At 34.9% G+C, this 22736-nt stretch overlaps 1 protein-coding gene across 1 annotated transcript in view; it reads left to right on the top strand.

The window, feature by feature from the left end:
- Positions 1-22736, top strand: part of Diaph3 (diaphanous related formin 3) — a 446709-nt gene that overhangs the window by 86632 nt on the left and 337341 nt on the right. The window contains exon 5 of the mRNA XM_042685827.1: positions 13229-13359. Coding sequence (XP_042541761.1) covers positions 13229-13359 — 131 coding nt within the window. The remainder of the gene's footprint in view (positions 1-13228; positions 13360-22736) is intronic.

Genomic DNA, 22736 nt, shown 5'->3' on the forward strand with positions numbered 1-22736 from the left:
ATAGGTGCTTGGAATAAGCTGTTGATTTGGGTTAAGAACCTTAAGAGTAAGAAAGTATGTTTGTTTATGTGGACAAGGATGTAGCATAGAGATAGAAGGAAGTTTGTGTCCTTGACAAAGAGGAAAGTTAAATGAGCTGACTTGGCTAGTGAAGTAAGGGGCCACATCATAGATAAGAGTGGGTGGTGATGAGGATGATTTGTAATAGCTTATGGGTTGTGAATAAGGAGAAAAACAGCTGGAATGTTGGTGAGATATGGGAAAGCTGTCTTAGGGTGTGGAAAAATATAAGCAAATACTGTTGCAGGGTTGGGTTTGGTTTCTATTATTTGAACACCTCTCCCCTCATTTCTTAGGAAAAAGAACCAAGTAAAACCAACTTAATTTTAAGCCCTCTTACTGTTTAAATAATAAAAGTGAAGTTACTCCATTTGGAAAAGGGTAGTAGGCCAGAGAAGGCATGGTTAAACCAGATATGATTAATTGTGAGGTGTGTCTACCGAAAGCCTAGAGCTTAGCTCAGCATGGACAGTGTTGATGGAGGAAAATCAGACTGCACTGAAAAGGAAGATAACAAGGAGGACAGTGATCCTTGCTGTCAGGTACTCCTTGGTTACACAAAAGTTACAAGACTCTTGATCTGGAAATAACCCAAAATTGACTGAACCAAAGTTAAGGCTGGAGAATAATCAATTCAAATGGTAGATACTCTGTAAAATGAAGAATTAGCAGTCCATCCATTACTATTTTAACCTAAGGCTTATCTTAGGGTACAAAGAGATATTTTTTAAACATTTGTTAAGAACATTTGTCAGATGGAAACTCTTAACTGTATTATCACAATAGTTCTAAGGAATAATTTATATTATTTGTATAATGTCAAATACACATTTCAAAAGTTTGATCTATTGTACATTAAATAATTGGATTCCATTTATCTGAAAATAAACTGTGTGGTTATACTTTTTTTGTATAAACATGTGGGAAGACTTGGGAAGAGTGACATTGAGTGGTAAGAATGGAATATAATTCACATAGTACAAATTCACTAGCACTGCCTGAAAGCCACAGTGTATCTAACATAATGATTAAATTCAGAAAGTCCATGGCAATAATTTTCAAACCTCTTTTAATCACCAGTGATAGAAAGTTTAAATAATTTGAGCAAAAAGGCAAGTTTTATTGACTTTTATATCTGGAAGGGGTGTGGGTAATTTTGGGGCAAATAGAATAAGATTGCAGTTTAGTACATTACCATTTTTCTTTAGTCTCTTTCTGAACATATAATTGTAATATGTGTCAAAAACAAATTAGTCTACTTAGCATATTATTATTTTTAGTGGTTAGTCTCTCTTGTTCAGTGCTTGCTTGCTATTGGTTAACTTGGGACATTTCATTTTAAAGAATGGAAAACACTATCAATAAGTCGTTTTCTTTTCCCAAGAGATTGCTAAATATTACCAAGATTGATAAATTACTAAGAAAACCACTGTAATTATAAAATCCTGATCTGGGGTGTGGTAACTGGAAATTATTTGGAAAATAAATATTCCAGAATTACAAATATTTTTTTAATCAGCAATTCTGATACACCAATAAAACCAGGTAGTTTTTTTTCTTGCACTTAACATTATATTGTTTTATTAAAAAAGTCTAAAATATGGGGGGGGGCTGGGAAGATGGCTCAGTGGTAGAGCGCTTGCCTTGCATGCCTGAGGCCCTGGGTTTGATTCCTCAGCACCAGATAAGCAAAAAGAAAAAAAAAGCCAGAAGTGGCGCTGTGGCTCAAGTGGTAGGGCGCTAGCCTTGAGCTGAAGAGCTGAGGGACAGTGCCCAGGCCCAGAGTGCAGGCCCCACGACTGGACTCCGCCCCCCCCCCCCTCAAAAAAAAAAAAAAGTCTAAAATAACTGGGTTCCATAAAGCTGAGGGACAGCACCTAATCCCTGAGCTAAAGCCCTAGGGCTAGTACAAACAAAACAAGTCTGAAGGTCAATTAAGCTATTTCTCTCTTTAGCTCTGGAGGGTTGTATTGCCTTAAGAACAACTCAGATTTTGACCTAATAAGTGGTTTATTGCATTGAGTAGATATAGGAGAATAACATCATATTTCTTAAGTTTATATTACCTGGTTTTAATTGTCTTATCCTGTTTTAAAAGAAATATGTAGGAAAAAATTATATTAAGTGAAGTAAGCCAGGCCCAAAGAAACATAAGTCCCATGGTTTCCCTTATTTGCAATAACTAGTATATGTCTGGGACAAGCAGAAAAGGTCAGATAAGATGATGTTAAGCGAAATGAACCCCAAGTAAGGACACAAGTGAGTTTTTTCTTTCTTGCTATTGGTTCTAGCATATTTATAAGGTACCACGTGATTTTTTTGTTGCTTTGTATGGTGTTCCCCCCCACGGTGTAACCCCTGATTTCACTGTATCTGATGTTATATGTATATGTAGTTGATGTATTTGATGTATAATTTGGGGAGCAGAAAGGAAAAAACAAATTGTTTAAATAGGGATACAGGTTGACCCATTGCAACAATGAGATGTACAAGAGGCTATGCTGAAAAACGAACTTTGCAATTTAGGCGGGGTGGGGGGAGGGGTAGGAGGGGTAGTGTAGTTGTGGAGATGAGAGGGAAGGGATGGTAGGGGAAAAGTGGAGGAGGAGGCAATGGTGCTTGATAAGAAATATGCTCGTTGCCTTGCTCATGTAATTGTAACCCCTCTGTACAATATTTTCTTAATAAAAGACATTTAAAAATTAAAAAAATAAAAGAAGAAAACAGAAATATGTAAAGTGTGATATTTTAATAAATATATGATTTCTGGGGTAAATCTTTATAGATCATCCATAGGGATCAGTCATCATTCAGAAATACATAGTTTGAGGCATTGATTAAATAAAAATTTTGAAGAGTGCAGTACTTTTGCTTTGGTCGTATGTTAAATTAGAAAGCTATTTTCACTGTCTTTCCTTTTTTGCACAATTTGTGCAATTCTTTGCGTATTCTTTTTGGTTTACCATTTTTTTTTAAATGTGAAAAGCAGTGACTGGACTATTCCTGGTTCTTGAGTTAGTAGTTATTTTAACAGTTAATAAAAGAGCTTGGGAAGATAGCCAATTTATAAACTGCTCTAGGAATTTATGAAAATTGTTTTAGTATCAACTCTAGAGAAGAAAAATGTACTAATGGATAGTATAGGTCAGGTCTCCAAGTCATGATATTAATGTGAGTCATTTTTAGCAACAGTGCATCTCTTAGATTAGTAGGTAGATTTCACCTCATAGTCATTTGTTCTCTCGAGTTCCCTTACAATAAATAATGCTGGGCTGGGAAGGTGGCTCAGTGGTAGAGCGCTTGCTTTGCATGCTTGAGTTCGATTCCCTGGGTTTGATTCCTTAGTACCACATAAGTAGAAAAAAAGAGCCGAAAGTGGCGCTGTGGCTCAAGTGGTAGAGTGCTAGCCTTGAGCTGAACAGCTGAGGGACAGCGCCCAGGCCCAGAGTTCAGGCCCCACGACCAGACTTCCCCCATCACCCCCCCCCCCCCCAAAAAAAAATAATGCTGTGTGACATGAAATTACTGTGATGAGCCAAGTTGAGCATGGGCCTGACCTTTGACATTTTAGTTGAACAGAAAGTGATATACAAGGTTAACTGGATAATTAAAAGGATAATAATTAGTCTTTTTTTTTTTTTGTACTAATGCTTTCATTCCAATTCCTCTATAGTAACATGGAACCCGATAATCTGACATTTTATCCATTTCATGCAGGATAGGCATCACTATTTCTCCATGTGGTTGATGTGTGCAATATAGATGTGTGAGTATTAAAAGAGATACTTAGAACAGTAAACATAATCAGTGGTTTAAGTAATAATTAAATGGAAACTAATCTGGAACAAATTCCTCCATTACATTTTGAGAACTTACCAGGAATCCTGCTACTTTTCTTCATTTCACACTGCATGAATAAAGCAGGTGCTCAGTAAATGTCATGGAGTGTATAAATGAGTATCAATATGTGATTTTACCCAACACTCTTAACAGAGATTGGATCAAGATAAGAGTTTTGAAATAAAAAAATGACTTTCATGTTCTTATTTCCTGTGATTCATATAAAGATAAACCTAACATTTACCTACTCAGGATTAGTTAATTGTTTAGCAATTAGTATACACACATACATATGCACACACACATACTAACATAGTTTTGGGTGGTATTCAAGTTTGAACTCAGAGCTTTATACTGGCTTGATAGGAGCTTTACTGCTTGGGTCATGCCTCCAGCCCATATAATGGGGTATTGAAACAAATCAAAATACTTAATGTATAATACAAGTTATTTCTGAGTAGCTAGAATTATAGGTATGAACTACTGGATTCTGGCCTCCTTCTGTTTTATATAGTATGTGATTCAAAGGTTTTGTTATTGATTTCTTTTCTTTTTAAAAAATATCATATTAACTTGCCATTGTTATTTATGTGAAGAGTAATCTATAAAGTTTGTTGGATTTTTCAGTGATTTGTATTTTTTTAGCTGTTTACTAACATCATAAACATTAGATTTATAGGCTAGCATGAAGTGGCAAGGTGGATTTCTTTCTAAACTAACAAAAAGAATAAAAGAAGGAAGGCAGATTTCAACTGTGACACTTGAAAGTATAACTCAGAATTGTGGAGGCAAATAATTGCACAATTACCTGGAGGGATTGAAAAACAAATTGCCTAATTTTAAAGACTGGAACAGCTGGTGTTTTCTCATCATTCACCCCCCTTTTGTAAATGCTCCATGAAGCTTTGTTGTGAGTTTTCTTTTTACATAAACAAAATTAACACAATAAAGAAGATAATGAACCAATGAGAAGGAGCAGCAACAAATTTTTTCCCCGTTTGTTCAGATGCGCCAAACAGATCTTTATCCTTCATTGAACCATCAAATAGAGGCTGACATAGAACATCCATGTTTACTTAGTTACCTCCCATCCACCACCACAACTTTGCTGAGGTGTTTTTCAGTCTTAAATTGCAAGTTGTTACTCAGGTGAAACTAAGCATTTTTCACTTCTAAAGACATACTGAAAAATGAGGGAAGGGGCAACAAGTTTGACAAGAAATGTACTTATTACCTTACTTATGTAACTGTAACCCCTCTGTACATCACTTTAACAATAAAAAAGTTAAAAAAAAGATGCTAATGAAAGCAGTAGTCTGATCTCATACCGTATGACTGTTTTCATTTATTTCTATTGTTCAATCTCAGAATATACCGATATTCTGTGAAACTTGGTTTAATTGGCATTTCTTACAATGTATTAAAGATTTAGAAGGATTTTGACTTGATTTTGTACTAACCTTATAAAGCATAAAATGTCAGTAAATTTAGAAGTGTTGTTTTAGTATTTTCAGGTTAGATTTATATAGTAAAAATAGAGTTTTCAGCATGTTTCTTGGTTAGTGTGTAAATCATATAAGGGGTCAGCTGGAGTTGCAGACAGTGTTCACAAACTGCAGTGCCACAGTCTTCTCTTTTCTCCAGACAGGCTCTTTTCCAGTCCCTTTAACACTGTATATTAGTTTTTTTTTAAAATTATTTTTGTCGGTCGTGGGGCTTGAACTCTGGGCCTGGGAGCTGTCCGTTGGCTCTTCAGCTCAAGGTGAGCGCTCTACCACTTGAGCTACAGCACCACTTCCGGTTTCTTGTGGTTTATTGGAGATAGGAGTCTCATTGTCTTTCCTGCCTGGGCAGGCTTTGAACCACTATCCTCAGAGTTCAGCCTCCTGAGTAGCTAGGATTACAGGCATGAGCCACTGGTGCCTCGCTAGTTTTTTTTTTTTTTTTTTTTTTTGGTATTTGGTAAATGTGTTTATTATAGGAAAGCTCATATAATAAAAAACTTAAAGTGTACTAGTAAGTAGCATTTAGCCTTGTATTGATAGTTGTTTTTATCAACCCCCAAAGAACTCTGTACTCCCTAAGCAGTCACTCCCTAATATCTGTGTTCACAAATTTACTAATACAAATATATTTACTTCTTTGTTTCTGATATCCTTTAAGTATGTCTTCGCAATCATGCACATGATGTCCCAAGTTATCCCTGCAGGCCTATCTCCAGCCCCAGAATCCATCATAAATCCACAGAGCTAAGGTTTTTTTTTTAGTGGAGAGTGGTATTTATTTAAACATGAAGATATAGTGCTGCCTTTTCTAATAGTGTGTCTTTCTCTCCTGGCTCCTTTCAGACCAAGTGAGAATGTGTGTGTGTGTGTGTGTGTGTGTGTGTGTGTGTGTGTGTGTGTGTGTGTGTACACACATGTATATATATAAAATACATGCATATTTATCCCCTAATATCTGTGGAGATCTGTGGAGGGATTTTGGATATCAGAATTAGAGGGTGTTCAAACCTCTGTAAAATGGTGTAGAGTTTGTCTGCAACTTGTGTACATCTCCCTGATAACTTTTCTTTCTTCTTTTAGAAATAATCACATTTACTGTTGATTTTTGAATAAAAGGACCAGCCACTAGCAAATTTACAGGTTTACTTTAAATCATCTTTATTTGTAATATCTGAGAATGTAAGCAGTTGTTACATTTTATTGTTTGGGAAATAATGACAAGAAAAAGAGTATGTACTTCATCAATATAAAGAGTTTTCTCAGATTTTTTTTATAGGCTGTTTGATGAATTTACAAATGCATAACTTGAGGATGTAGATGGCTGACTGTATTCATACAGGAAAAAATACATGACATATGAGTACATATAACTATACTCATTTCTTCTTCTACATGTATATCTACTCTGTGTCTTGTCTTCTTTCTCTCTATACATCCCCCCACATGCATACATAAAATTTAAAAAGCATAAATAGAACCTAATACTACAATTTATCTTACCTTCCAAATTTTTATATTCTAACCTGTTTCTGTCATATCATTGTTCTTTTAAAAAATAAAAAGGTTAGATTCTTTTTGTTTAGATTTATTTCATTTTGGGCTTTCTTCCCATCCCGTTTTTTAAATAGGATTTTTTTTTTGTATATATTAGTTGTATAAGGAGTTTTCATTGATATTTCCATGCGTGTGTACAATGTACCCTATCAAGGTCACCATCATCATAATTTTTTCCTGTCTGTGCATATGAAATATAATGGATCCCACAGTTAGAATTCTATAAAAAGATATTGCCAAAGAATGTACCTTTCTTCTTCTCACTCAAGTTCTTTCCTTTATCTTTCTACTGTTTCCTCTATCCTCTGAAGTTATATAATCTTCACTGTTGCTTTTTCCTTTCTATGTCTATTTACACAAATGAACAAATATGTGTAATTTCTTGCTTTTCTTTCCTAAACAATCTATCTATCTATCTATCTATCTATCTATCTATCTATCTATCTATCTATCTATCTATCTATCTATCTATCTATCTATCTATCTATCTATCTATCTATCTCTATCTATCCACCTACCTCTATCTATCTATCTATCTATCTATCTATCTATCTATCTATCTATCTATCTATCTATCTATCTATCTATCTATCCGTCTGTCTGTCTGTCTGTCTCTGTCTATTTATCTATCTATCTATCTATCTATCTATCTATCTATCTATCTATCTGTCTGTCTGTCTGTCTGTCTGTCTGTCTGTCTGTCTGTCTGTCTGTCTGTCTGTCTATCTATCTATCTATCTATCTATCTATCTATCTCTCTCTTTTGTGACTTTCTACTTCAAACTAATACATCAGCAGTTGAGACACTTCTTAAATATCAAGAAATAGTATATATATGTAATCAATGGTCTCATTGCAGGAAACTGGCCATTGGAGGAAAGCTTTTCTAATTGAATGGTGGTTGATAATCAGTAAGTGTAGGAAAGTAATTACTGAAGTGTATGATGTCTTGAATTTCTTGTATTATTTCAGATCAATTTCTAATTGGCTAAAATGACTATTTGATTTTTAGGTTTCACAATTTTTCTCTTTCTTTTTTTTTGGTACTGGTTATTGAAGCTAGGACAATGAACTTGCGAGGCGAGTGCTTTGCCACTGAGCTACATTCCATCCCTCTTTTTCTTTTCCTTTTTTTTTTTTTTTTTTGTTTGTGTTTTTTTTTAACTGTATTTTTTTTTGTCTTTTCTTTTTTGGCACTGGGGATCCAACCCAGGATGTTGCACTTGCTAGGCAAGCGCTTTGCCACTGAGCTACATCCCAGCCCCTCTTTTTCTTAATATTTTGAAAATATAATGTTTATCATCAAAACTAGCTTACAGTCATCTGCAACATAGGATAATTAACCCTAAAAGTCTTAAAAATAATCACAGAGGCAAATTAAAAACAAATAAGGATAATAGTAGTAGGCCATAGTAGAAACTTAAACAACAACATATCTGTACTTTTATCATGCTTTTTTGTAAAATATAGTTGGGAATTCTAAACTCCTAATATAAGCTGTTTTTAATGTATGCTAAAACCTGCTGCCAGAACTTTAGGGAGGTTTTTGGGCACATAGTAGTGTTCATTCAAGGTTTATGAATATAAATAAGTAAATCTTGAAGAGAATCTCCTGCTTATCTTTATTTGTCTGGGTATATACCTTTGGGCAGTACTTTTTTACTTTCATTTTTTGGCCCAGTGTATAAAATCATCTGTGAATAACAAGTTTTTATTGCATTAGAGATCAGCTTGGTTTCTAAATATTCTTCAAACAAGTAATTCATGCTACAATGACAGGTTAGTGTTTCTTTTGATCAGTGATATTAGAGATGCTTGAGTCATTTGCAAAATGCAAGGGATTTGTTGGAATGCATTTAAATAGTAATATACAAGATCATAATTTTGATTATAATTATCCTCCAGGCATCAACTCTACTTACCCTTGTTTTATACTTTGCTGACTTTGCTGTTTTCTTAAAATATTATTTTCCATGCAAACTATTTCTTTACTGTTGGCATGCGTGCGCGCACACACACACACACACACACACACACACACACACACACACACACACACACACACACACACACACACACACACACACACTTTACAAATCTCAAGACCTGAACAAGTACCAGTAGTTATAACACCATAGAGAAACTGAAGCAGTTAACTTATGCTTCCTGACTTAAGGGACAAGATATATATTTGCCTACTCAAAATATTCATACTTGTCACTGAGAGAATTAACTTGTGTTTATGCACACCTGTTTTTATTAGGCATTGTTACATAATTTTATTTTTGCAGGTTTCCTGCTTAAAAATATGTAGTAAATATCATAGAATCATTTTAATAACTAGCTTCTTACTGGTCCCTCATATTTAAATTTTTGTATATATACAGTCTAAACATTTTGCGTCATTGTTGAAAATGTGGTTTTTTTGAATAGAGTAAATGTGAGTGGAAGGCAGAATATATACATTCGGTAATGGTTCATGATGAATTTGGTATAGGCTATCTATCAGGAACTGTAATGCATCATTTTGTGAGTGAAAGTTCATTGTGGAGAGTAGTGTATGAGTCTTATCATGACTTAAGTAATCTAGGAAAATTTGTTTGAAGCAATTGCCATGGTAATAGTAGGTCTATTTTGCTACCTATGTTGGCATTGTGATGTGTCATTTTTTTGCATAGTGTAGAAATTTTAGATTTGGTTTTATATTTTTATTATTTGTTATCAATATCAGGCTATTCTGTGGTAGATTCTTTAAGGTTATGGATATCTTTCATAACCTTCATTTGGAAAAAGAAAGGCCAACTTTTCATACTTTAACTCAGTAGGTGGAAATAAAATGTAGTTTGATTTTTGTCACAGAAATGGTATTCCAAATTATTCTGCAAACAGATGAGCTAGGATAGTGAGCTCATCCTGTGTAAAGATATTATCTACTAAGAGAATGGCATCATGTGGAAATGTTGACATGTGCTAATACTCTTTTTCATACCTGGAGGATCTGGTTCCCTAGACCATTCCTGTTTTGATCTCTTTAATAGCTTCACTCATGTCTGTGATCCAACCAATATTTCACTTTCTCATGAAAATCAATGAGAAAGTGAATCTGTTTTTAATTTCTGTACAATCTTGCTGAGATTTTGATGGTAGTTATATTGAAGCTACAGATTATTTTTTGGATTATGTACGCCTTAGGGTCTTTCTTAATAAAACTGAATTTAGGATCCATGAACAGAGGGTGTTGCATCTATATTTAAGTTCCCTTATTTTCATGTCTTTTCTTTGATTAAAGATGTTCTTAACTTTTGTTGTTGAAAATGTTATGTAAAAATATTCAAATTATTTCAAATTTTGCTTTCCAATTTTTGGCACTCTTTACAAATAAAAATGCCACATGTTGGGCCTATATTTTGTCACATCACTAAATTTATTTAGATAATCATTACTTGTTACTACTACTACTGCTACACTAAATGGGACTTCTAGTACATAGTTAATTAAGAGTAGTGAAAGCAGATATACTTCTCTCATTCCTAACTTTAGAGGAGGATTCAGTTTTATCAATATGTAATTTTCAGCAACTGGTAGACTGATTTTGTGAATAGGACATAAAATATCCACTCAATGTCATCAGGGTAGACTGAAACATGATTATGATCTTTGGATGTCAGCTCATCTCTTTAGGGGCTTTACCATGAGTACTTCCTAGAACAGACTCATTTTCACTATATAGAATGGCATCTTTTGGTTTAATTACATTTACTTTTAATTATGCTCAGAACATGACAGACAAGTTGCAGTATTTTTAAGATAAATCCTTGTCTTTTATAATTAAAGTCAAAGGTAATATTGGTAGTTTACAAATTAAAATATTACAATAAGCATATTATTCAAGTAGCTTTTAGGTAGCATAAGAAAGGCATTGTAAGTGATTGGCTAATGCGATAGGAATAGCAGTAGGACAAGTGGCTTAAACAATTTTGTTGATACTGGGCTTTGAACTCAGAATTTTATTCTAGCTAGAAAGTTCTCTACCACTTGAGCCCAGTCTTTCACATTTTTAGCTTTTAGATTATTTTTCAGATAAGGTCTCTCACTTTTGCCTTGGCTAGCCTTGAATCACAGTTTTCCTACTGGAGCTTATGTGGTGAGGTTTTCTTAACTTATTATCTGCACGTATTTTAAACTGTGAGTCTCCCAATCTCTGCCTACTGAGTAGGCGGGATAAAAGATATGAGTCACTTTGCTACCCCCTCCCATTTTTTTAAATGCCTTTTTCATTTTTGTCTTAAATGCACTTGTGGTTTATGATTCTAATACGTCAAGTATTTCCTACATGAGATGTCTCCATACCTTGTGGAAGGAAATAGTCTATTTAGTTGTGGTTTATTTTGATCCTACCAGAGTAGGATCCTACCAGATCATAATTATTTCAGTAGTACATTTTGGCTGGACTGTAAAATACCATCTGGCTGAACTTTCCACTGATGTTTTTGGATGCAAACATAGGCCTGAAACCATATACAGGAAGTTAAAATTTTTATGATAGCAAGAAAACAATTCACATACTCAAATGAAAGAGAATAATTAGCAAAGAAATGCTCCGTGAATATTTTCAGGCAATGATGCATCACACTGTTTGAGACTTCATTATGGATATTAGACTTTATTGGTGAAACATTTTTTGGTGATAAAGGAAACCTTTAGAGCAATAGGTATGTTTTTTGTAAATTTACTTACTTATTTCTCTTACTCTGTGTCTCTTACTGGCTTCCCATTCAAAATCCTCCTGACATTGCCTCTCAGTTACTGAGATCAAATTCACACTCAGAAATTTTTTTTTTTCATAAAGATGAATGATTTCTTTGGCTCTTAGTTTTATAGCTTCAAATCTGGGATCAAGTGTTCCCAGGGGCTTGGGCCACTGGGGATTGCTCAGGGTGCATTTGGCATGGTGGCTATCTGAGTCAGCCATCAAATCTCAAACTGAGAGGGGGAAGAGGGTGATGGTGTGAATATGATTGCAGTACATTATACGTTTGTATGAAAATGACATGATGAACCCATTAGCTAAAATGTATGTTTGAAGTACAAAAACATATAAAAATCACATACCAGCAATAGCCATTTTGAGGCACTTTTCTTTCCCTTATGTTTTTCAAATTTTCTGTATGGAGCAAACTATTCTTTGGAAAATTGAAGCAACAAAAAGGTATTTATAAGTACTGTTAGTATTAGTTGAATATATCTTTTTAAGTGGTTTTAAATCTCTTATTTTATTTTTGCTTCATGTCTGACTGGGTTTTTAAAAATAATTTTATTTTTATCTTTAAGTGGTTGTACAAAGGAGTTGCCTTTTCATAAAGTAGTATCTGTCTGAATACAATGATCTTGATCAGTGTTACCTCTTCCATCATTCTCTTCCATGCTGCTCTATGCTGCCTGCCCCTTCTCCCAGTATTCTTAATTTTGTAGGATATGCATTGACTTTTATAATTATTTTTCCTTTATTCCTCACTTCATTCATCTACTCCCCCCTTTCCCTCTATCCTACCTTCTACTTTCAGTACCTCATTACTGGTGTTTATTTATTTTTTTGGACTTTAAGTTAGCCTTTCTAAGGAATTGCATCATTTGAGTTTTCCCGTGAATTTACCATGTTTTAGTTAGTGCACTTTTGTACACTTGGAAGCCACCATACAGTGCATATTTATATATTTATAGATGAGTTCTAGGTTCCATGTGTGAGAAAAAGCAGACATCGTCTGTTTCTCTGGGCTTGACTTACTTCACTTAAAATTAGTTTTTTCATGTCCTTCCATTTTTTATAAATGATACAATATCATTCCTTCTAATGGGTGAATAAAATTTCATTGTTTATGGAATACGCCATTTTTCTTGTTCTGTTTGTCCATTGAGGGGCATTGGAGCTAATCTATATGTAGGCTAAGGTGAATGAATATTGGGGCTGGTAGTCTTGCTGTGACTTGGTTTGTAATCTTTTGTATAAATGCTCATACTCGGAATTGCTAGATTGTAGGGTAGTTCTGTGTTTAATGTTTTGAGTAACCTCCTATTGCTTTTTGGAAGTGGAGATGTGGCTCAAGTGGTAGAGTGCTAGCTTTGAGCAAAACTGGCCCAGAGACAGCACCCAGGCCCTGAGTTGAGGCCCTAGGACTGTTAAAAAAAAAAAAAAGAGTAAGTATTTTATGAATCATATTCATGTATCATGAATTAAAAAAAAAACAACTTTTCTCTGATTTACTTTATAGGGAAGTCTTAGAAATAGTCGACAGATCTCCCCTCAAGAATTCATCTATGAACTGAAAATGGGGTCTGCTGATGAGAGGCTTGTCACATACCTGGAGTCCCTCCGAGTGTCTTTGACCAGTAATCCTGTGAGGTAATTCATCTGTCTGACACCATTAGGGCATGTTACCAAATTAACCATCTGTCATTTTGATGAGCAATTTTATCTTGACATGCTAGTATATATGAATAATTTTTCAGAGGAGTCGTTGGACACATAATACTTAGGTGTAAGAAGAGTTTCAGGGTAACATTTATTATTTTTAAAATTATTTATTACTAAATTGTTTATAGCTCATGACTTAAACCTTTTCATAGAATTTTTAGAAAATACTTTTAAGATGCTTTTAGAAAAAGCAGTCTTGACCAGAAACTATCAATTTAACATGACTGAATTTCACTCTGAATTTTGGTATTATATGTTATGTTACATACATACATATATATTTATATATATATATGTATATGTATACATATATATATATAAATATATATGTATGTATGTTTGCTGATCCTTAACTTTTTTTTGTTGCAAGTGAAGTCTTTGTTGGAATCTGTTGTTGCTTTATATAACAAATAAAAATGTCAAATGTCCAATTAGACATAATTAGAATTTTAGACATACTAGAGAATTACCTGAAATGTAAATTGGTTGTTTTATTAAATGAATAATATTTCTACAAATCAATGTTTAGTTTTTTTTTGAAGGAGACTAATGCTTTGTGTTTTTGGAACTAATTTCATTACAAAATTTGAAGGCCAGTGTAATTTTAATAACTAGGCCCATTTAAAATGATCAACAGCAACAACAAAAAAAGTACCCTCTGAAATGAGAAATTTCAATCTCTATAGAGGCTACATGCTAACAGTAAAGTAGGTTGGCTGCTAAGTCAGAGTTTTCTTTTTGGTGGTTCTTGGTTTTTAATTTAGGGTTTCGTAGTCGCTAAGTAGGTATTGTACTGCCTGAGCCGCACCTCTAGTTCTTTTTGTTTACAATGTAAGGTCTCAGTTTTTGCCTGGACAGTGATCCTCCTATTTATAATGACAATGTATCCTGGGACGACAGGTATGCAACATCATGTCCAGTCTATTGGTTGAAGTGAGGGCCTCACAAGTTTTCTTGCCCAGCCTAATATAGAATTATAGTCCTTCCTATCTCTGACTCCTGAGTAGCTAAGATTACAGGTGTAAGACAATGGTGGCTGGGTTCCGAGGATTCTCTGAACCCTCTCAGAGTTGTCCTTTCTCTTCTTTCCCCTCTCATCTCCCCTCTTCCCTTTTCTCCTTCTTTTCTTTCCCCTCTCTTTTCTCTCTCCCTTTCCCTTCCCTTCTTTTCTGTCTTCCTTTCTCTTCCCTAACCTCTCTCTCTTCCCTCCCCTCCACTTTCTTTTTTTTTTAAATAGTACTGAGGTTTGAATATAGGACCTTATGCTTCCTATGCAGGTGAGGCACACTTTCGGGCCTTTTTGGTTCAGATATATTTTGGATAGGTTTTTGCATTTTTTCACTGGCCACCTGGTTTCCAGTCCTCATACCTAGTCTTCTTGCATAGCTAGTATGTTAGGTGCATGCCATGATACCAGGAGATGATGGTGGCATGATCACATACATTTATATGGGGTCTTGTAAACTTTTTGTCCGAACTGGCTTTAAATCTTGATCTTGTTCTGTGTCTTCATGACTACCTGGAATTACAGTTGGGGCAGTGGGTAGTTGTCATGAAATAACTGTGTGGTTGGAAGCAGAAAATTTCTGATCCTTTAAGAGTCTGAGGTAGGTCATTTTTGCCATTTTATTATGTAATGAACGAACATTTTTGCAATAGAATATGTGTGTATTTATATACTTAATATAATATACATTAGAAAGCTAAAATAGTGTACTATAATTGAAGGTCAGTGATTTAGAAAATAATTTCTTTTATATTTTTTTCAGTAAGTACCCTTTTGACATTTTGTAAGTTTGGATATGATATGAAAACATCCTTGACTATAGAAGTATTTAAAACAAAAAACTTTATCTTTTGAGACATGAGAATAATGAAGTTCAACCGAGTATGAAGAGTGAGCAAACATCTTTAGTGTAGTTCAGTTTTGTCTTTATTTACATCAATTTTATACTCCCAGTTTCCACTTCAGAGTATACACTAATAATAGACAAGAGCTTAGGGCCATTGTATGTGATATTTTATTTCTTTACCAGTGTTGAGCATATAGGTAATACTCATGAAGGTTTATTGTTTTAAACAGTGATGTTTTAATTTTAGACTTTTTTTTGTCTATCCCTGGTTTTTGCTAGGAACACTGAATTAGAGTGTTTAGTAGGTAAATTAAGAAATGGAGAGCTTTTGTTTACAGCTCAATCTCTTCTTGTAAAAGATAATTTTTTTTTAAACAGCTACTTACTGAGCACCTACTTAAAAAACAAAAATATTACCGTAAGTATGGAGGTTGAATAAATCAAGCTGTCCAGATCACCAATTTTATAGATCTTAAGTAGAGGAAGAGAGTGTTGAAGTCCACTATAGCTGGGAAGACAAGTCAGTTATTTCTGTTTATATCAGCCATTGATCATTAGACATATTAATAGTTTTTCAATATAATTACAGTTAACCTGTTACCCTTTTCTGAAGCTTAAATTCACTTTCTACTTCTCTGTGAATAGATGACTTTGATCACGAAAGAATACAAAGTGGGAATATTTTCTGTATGGATTCATGCATACTACAATTGGGAGGATTCTTAAATTGTGATTTTTACCTAAAGTAATAGGGACTTATGAAACATGCCATTGTGTAAAACATATTATTTAAGTAAAAATAATTTTGTGGATTTATTTCTTCAGGAATGGACACTCTTGGAACATATATTAGGATTCTATCCTGTTTACTGTGACATAGTCCTTTTAAGTATGAATAACAGCGAATTTATTATTACAGAAACTTTCTGAAGCTCTCCTACATCAGTAGAGGGATATAGAAAGAAAACGTAACAGTATACTTGAGACCTTTTTTGTTCATTTAAGAGATAGCCTTAGCTGGGGCTAGAAAATTTGGCCTGTGACCATTGTCTGATTATTCAAAGTCCAGTTTTCATGTTTTCTTATTATTCTTAGAAAAAAATCACTTTTGGAAAGCTTTTAAGGTATCATTAGACTTGTGCTTTCATGGAGTTATAATAGTTAAAATTTTTTCACACTGTGAATAGAACCAAAGAAACAAATGATTAATTGTGCTTCTTCAATACTGAATTAAGATTAGAATTTATTTAAAATAAGAATAAAGATAAAAGTAGACTCCTTTTCTGTCAAATTTGCTCTTTCTTTTCCTACTCTGGTATGTTATATTTTAAGAGCCATTCAGCAACTTCTGAAACCCTAGTAATTATGCCTAGTAATTATGAGTAATGTCAACCTGTACTACCCAGATAGTGAAATATGTGAAAACTTGTTAACCATCAGATAATTTGCTTTGTTTTAAAAGAATTTGATATGAAGGCTGCAAAGTTCTTCTGTTTAATGAGAGTTACCAATTGTACAGTATTCTTGGTGACAGTTTTCATCTAGTTTTAAACACAAGGGTAAAGACTAGCTTCCTCAAATTAGCAAATAGAACTTTTTGTGATGCCTGACATAGCCAATAATTAGGATTGAGTGATTGACTACATTTGGGTAAAAACAAAAAGGTAGACACAAACATCATTATGATTGATTTCAAGCATTTATAGTTTATACCCATTTGAGCATATACCAAATTAGTTACGGACTATATCTTCATTTTCTCAATTTTGATGCACCTGTCGTGGGCAAGATATATAGCTCAGAAAATCTTGTGATAGCAACTTTTTGTGTTTCATGATTTTAGACATTATTTTGTTTTAATTGAAGTTAAAACTTTGCATTGTAAGTTCTGTAAGAAGTATTTGCTCACTGATTTTTGGTTAGGAGGATTCTAAACATACTCTGGAATTAGATTTGGTTGCGTTAATAACCATGGTGATTTGTTTCATGAGAGAGTGTTTATATCAAAATGAGTAAACAGCCTGTGAATATCATTATTCCAATGTCAGTTTTATAATCTCATCTTGCTGCATTGCTTGAATTGAGAGCACAAAGCAGGTGGGAGAGCTTGACCTTGTAGTTGAGAGCTCCTGGCAATCACTGTAGTGACTGTACTCATTTCTGTCAACATGCTCTAATTATTTTTATTCCGCTGACATCTCAAGTTTTTTAATTAAGGGATGATTTGTACAAAGTTAAAAGTAGCCTTATATAGTATTAAAATATATATGAATGAACATATATGTGGGACGAATATATGTAGACTTAAAGCTATGTTCATGTGTTGGTTTTTCAAATGAGCAAGTGATCTATAACCTAATAGTTCATTTTTCCTTTCCTTCTCTTTAATCATACCTGAAAGGAAAGTAATGCACAACTCAGATTTCTTTCTTCTGTTTTGCATTCATTAGTTACCAGCCAATTGTTTATATTAGCTAAATATTGTGTATATTAGCTAAAGTATATTAGCTAAATAAAATAGAAACACACTATTATTTTAAATTACTCAAGAGCTACATGTGGCTAGTGGCTGCTATATTGGATAGCACATATGGTCATTTCTGTAGTTGCAAGCAGCTCCATTAGACAGTTTGTGCAATTACTTCTTTGACTTATAGAATGCTTAATCATTATACTCTTAATATTATATTGAAAACTGTAAGGTTGCATAACGAAAACAGACTGGAAATTCGAATAACATTGAAGAAAATGAAACAAATTAAGATTGGGCATTCATATCACAAGAATCTTGGAAGAGAAGAATAATGTAGGGGAGATTGCCTTCAGTATGCAGTGCTGTCTAGGCAGCATAGGGAAAAGTGTGAGGTCTTTATACTAGATTTAAAGGAGCAGAAAGGAGAGATGAGGTGTGCATGGAGAGGAAGTGTTATAGATGTGAACCTTGACAGCCTCAGTGTGGATGCTGCTGGCCAGGATGAGAGAATTGGTAGTATGGTGCAGGGTCGATGTCACAAAAGCATCCTCTTAAGTAGGTTAAAAATATAAGAAATGCATTTTTTGGGGAATAGTTTTTCTAAGATATTCTTATTTTTTACACTTTGAAAGTATTTTTCAAGATTACTTTCCATTAAGTAAAAAACTTTAATGTCCCATGCTAATATTCATCTTTGCCTCTTTATTTAGGCACTGCCATATATCTAAGGCTAGGCCTTGCATAATTTATATCTTAATTATCATTGAGGCTTTGTAATTTGTATAACAATTAGTCCTGCTTATTACAGTAATGTTCTCTCATTTAGACCATTTTGCTGTCCTTTGTAAAAGTGCTTAGATGAATCAATTAATGAAAAATGCCCTGGGTAAGATTGGATATTAGTTTTCAAATAAACAGTGTGTTTATGGTTTTAAAAGACAAGCCATTGTTTTCTAGTGTTTTTGCTGTTCTTCCAAATCTGCTGAAATTTGTTTGAGAACTATAGACCAAAAGTCCCCCTTTTCATTCATATGACAGCTTTGATTCACTAGTAAACAGTAAAATCTGTTGTAAATATTTGATTTCTAGGTTAACATAACTTGCATCTTAAAAGCTTTGACTTAGAATGCAAGGTTAACAGTCAAAGTAGTGTGTATTGAAAATTTAGCAGTAGCTTTTAGCAGACAAATGTATATTTTCCATGGTTGGTAAATAAGAGTAGTTCAGCTCAATTTACACTTGACCAGCAAAGACCTAGAATTGTAAAGTGCTCCCCAGTCTATTATAAACATCATATGTACATATCTGTGTATTTCTATCTCAGTCTATTTAAAATAAAATACAAAGTGCTATTTGGATGACTGTGATTTAATGTTCTAGTAATGTGTAAAATCAGTCACAATATAATGTTAAATTCAAAAGCTTTGTTTTTCAAATAGTCTGTTAAGTTTGTACAGAGGGAGAAATGATACTATTCAGCAGAGCAGCTACTTTGCACCTGTGACTCTGTAGTATTTAAAAAGGGACAAATATGACTTTGTCTTATAAAATGACTGGTTTTCTTGGTGGGTTGTGTGGTTTGAACTCAGGGGGCAGTCCCTCAAGGCTCATGCTCTACCTCTTTGAGCCACACTGCCACTGCTGGTTTTCTGGTGGTTAGTTGGAGATAAGAGTCTGTAGGACTTTGCTTCCTGGGCTGATATACCACAATCCTCAAATCTCAGTGTCCTGAGTAGCTAGGATTATAGGCATGAATCTCCGGTGTCCTGCAGTAAAATGACTTTTATATCTGAATATTTTTGGAACTGTGTTATGAACATTCAGACATCGTAGAGAAAATGTAACTGAAACCTAATTATTTGTAAAGACCAGTTTACTTGTTTAAAAGACAACATGGAATGTTAGCTATGGTAATTTAAGAAAAATGCTATTAGTTTTATAGTATTCCATGGTTATAAAAGTGAAATGTAAGAACCTTCCCTTCTTTTCAATTATAATTTTCTCAAAACTTGTATGTTCATTGCAATAACAGCTGATTTTCTTATTTCAATAAGAAAAATGATGGAACTACATGCACTAAAGCTTCTGCTATTTTACATAGACAGAATCAACATAATTTGTTAGACTAGGTACATAGACTAAATTTGTGGGGCTAGTATCTGTGTTTCAGAGGTTTACTAATTGAGTTGTATAAGGGGTTTAAGAAATGACATTCATCATGGTTTTCTCTTGCATATCCACATACGCAGAAGAAAGGCCTTTTGCTTGGAATGTGGCTTAGTGGTAGAGTGCTTGCCTGATGTGCATGAAGCCCTGGGTTTGATTCCTCAGTACCACATAAATAGAAAAAGCCAGAAGTGGCACTGTGGCTTAAGTGGTAGAGTGCTAGCCTTGAGCAAAAGAACCTCAGAGACAGTGCCAAGGCCCTGAGTGCAAGCCCCAGGAGTGGCCAAAAAAGGAGGAGGAGGAGAGGGTGGTGGAGGAGGAGGAGATTCATGAAGGATGAAAGAATAGAAACATCCAGGTGAAGTTTAGAGCAACCAAGTCACTTACCACTGCAGGACTAACTAGAAACTAGATTTACTTGAACTGAAAGCCAATAAAGCTTTCTGTAACAATGGCAGTGGTGTATGTCTGTCTCTTCAGTATTGTTGCCACTTATCCCATGTGGCTATGGAGAACTAGAAATGTGTCTCGTGTGCCTGAGAACTTGAATTTGAAATTGAAATGACTGTGTGTGGCTCTCTTTTTTTGGATGATATGGGTTTAGTGATTGAAAACTCATTTTCTTGGTGTGGGGATATAGGAAAGAGGAAGAGCCCTTGCCTAGCAGGTCCCAGAGTGCTGGGTTCTATCACCAGCCTTATAAAACAAACAAAACAAATATTTTCCTTGTACATTGGTTTAAGCCCATATCTATGTCCACTCTCTTTTCTTAACTGAGGACAACACTCCTTAGCAGGCTATGAATTTTTGAGATGAGTAACAAAAGTATCATGTTGTGGACCTTAATGTAGAACTTAGAAGATCAGAGTGCATGGTAAATGGATTTGAATAGTAACAAGAAAATAGGGAAATGAATGCATGAAATAAAATGAAATCAAATCAAATATTTAGAGTGTCTTTATGTCTTATCCTTTGGAAGTACAGATTAGGTACAGGACTTCTTGTTCTCATATTTATGATTTTCCATGGAGAGAAACATTCAACATACATTAAGGAATAAATAATGCCATAAGCTCTTACCTAATTAAGTTCTGAGGTATGTGGTAGAATAACAAGTCACTAGAATATCTAACAGTGTTTGTTAATCTGTTCTTGTAAGAAATACTCTACATTCCCTTACACAGTAAGCTAGAAGCCTAGTGGAGAGGCAATGAGAGTATGTATGAGAGAGAAAGAAACAGAAGTTGGAGACAGACAGAGAGAGATAAAGATGGAGATGGAGCAGACAGACAGACGTGGGAAGGTGGGAAGGAAGGAGAGCCCCTTGAAAGCAAGTAAATAACTAAAACAAGAGATCTTACAATTCAATAAAGGAAGAAAGAACAGCTGAGGGTAGAGCGTTGAAAGCCCTTTGATGTATATTACTCACAGAAAGCCTTTTTTTTTGAAGTACTGGAGTTTAAGAGATGAAAGGGACTGGGAAGTAGTAAGAAACGCTTGCGTAGTGTGCTGAGCTAGGTCTATATCTTGCATAGCAGAAACCCTGGCATGGAAAAATGGTGTGGCACAAGGGTATAACTTAATGTAGAAATCAGTGCTTTTCAGTATTGTTCAGTGGAATTTGAGAAGCCTTCTGAGGTGGGGATTTACTAGCTACATCATGAGGGACCTTACCTGTCATAATAGACAGACTGGATTTTTATTCTAAATAATCTTTAACAGATACAATATTCAAATTTGAATTTATATAAGAATTCATCCTGCTGCTGTGCATAGAATGTGTTGGAGGCAGGAAAGAGTGAAAGAGGAAATGAAAGAGAAGATTTGAGCATGAGTGTGTTGTTGTAAGGTGAGAATTCAGAGAAGCCACATTTTGAAAGATCAAATGTTGGAGTCTTTATTATAGTACTAGCAGTTTGTAGGCACCCAATTGTAACAAAGGCCTGTAGCCTGTACTTACATTTAACACAGTTAGGAAACAGGCCAGAGAGGAAAGAAAGAACAAAAGCAATACCAACAGCTCTGATGGAGAGCAGAATTGGGATGCCATGGTGACCAGAAAAGAGCCAGAGCCAAGACACAGGATGTGAACACAGAGACAGGTGCCATGGTATAATGGTGTCTGTGCCTTGCTAAATAGGCTCAGGCCAAGGGGCAGGGTCATGGGGACACTCCTAGTCCCAGGCACTGGACTGACAGGTTCAGTAACCTATTAGCCACGTGCCTGCCCTGTCTCTAGGGATCCAGGCACTCCCATAACCTGCAAGGAGGAGGGGTATCACCTTCCCCCATCATGAAGACAAGATGCCAGAGCTTAAATGTACATACCCAGGTACAAGCAGAACTTCTCCATCTAGGGAAGATAGGCCTTAACTTCCTAATAGGGTATGCTTAGAGGCTACTCAGAAGTAAGCAATGCAGAATCATCCCATTCTCTATATGCAAAGCTTTCCTAAGGCTATGACATCTACATTTCTCTGAAGCAGAACCCTCCTAGCTCACCTGGAGGTAGGCATCTGAGAGAGGTAAGCCTCTCTCACCTCTAGGCTTTTCAGCACTGGGTGGAGTTCCACCCAGTAAGAGACACAAGTATGGCTGCAAGACATTACTTAGGCTCAGCATCCTTACCTCCCCCCTTCCCTCTCTCTTTATGAGGGAATTATGTGTGATAGAAAGGTACATAGGCAGGCAGTGAGACACTGACATGGAGGTGGAAAGGAGAGTGCCTAGAAACCAAGTAAATACAACAGGAAACAACATCCATGAAAGGATTACTGTTCTGGCTACAGTCATAGAAATGACTATGGAGGATG

The sequence above is a fragment of the Dipodomys spectabilis genome, unplaced genomic scaffold, assembly GCF_019054845.1.
Source record: "Dipodomys spectabilis isolate Male_0828 unplaced genomic scaffold, ASM1905484v1 ptg000095l, whole genome shotgun sequence".
In the NCBI taxonomy this organism is placed as follows: domain Eukaryota; kingdom Metazoa; phylum Chordata; class Mammalia; order Rodentia; family Heteromyidae; genus Dipodomys; species Dipodomys spectabilis.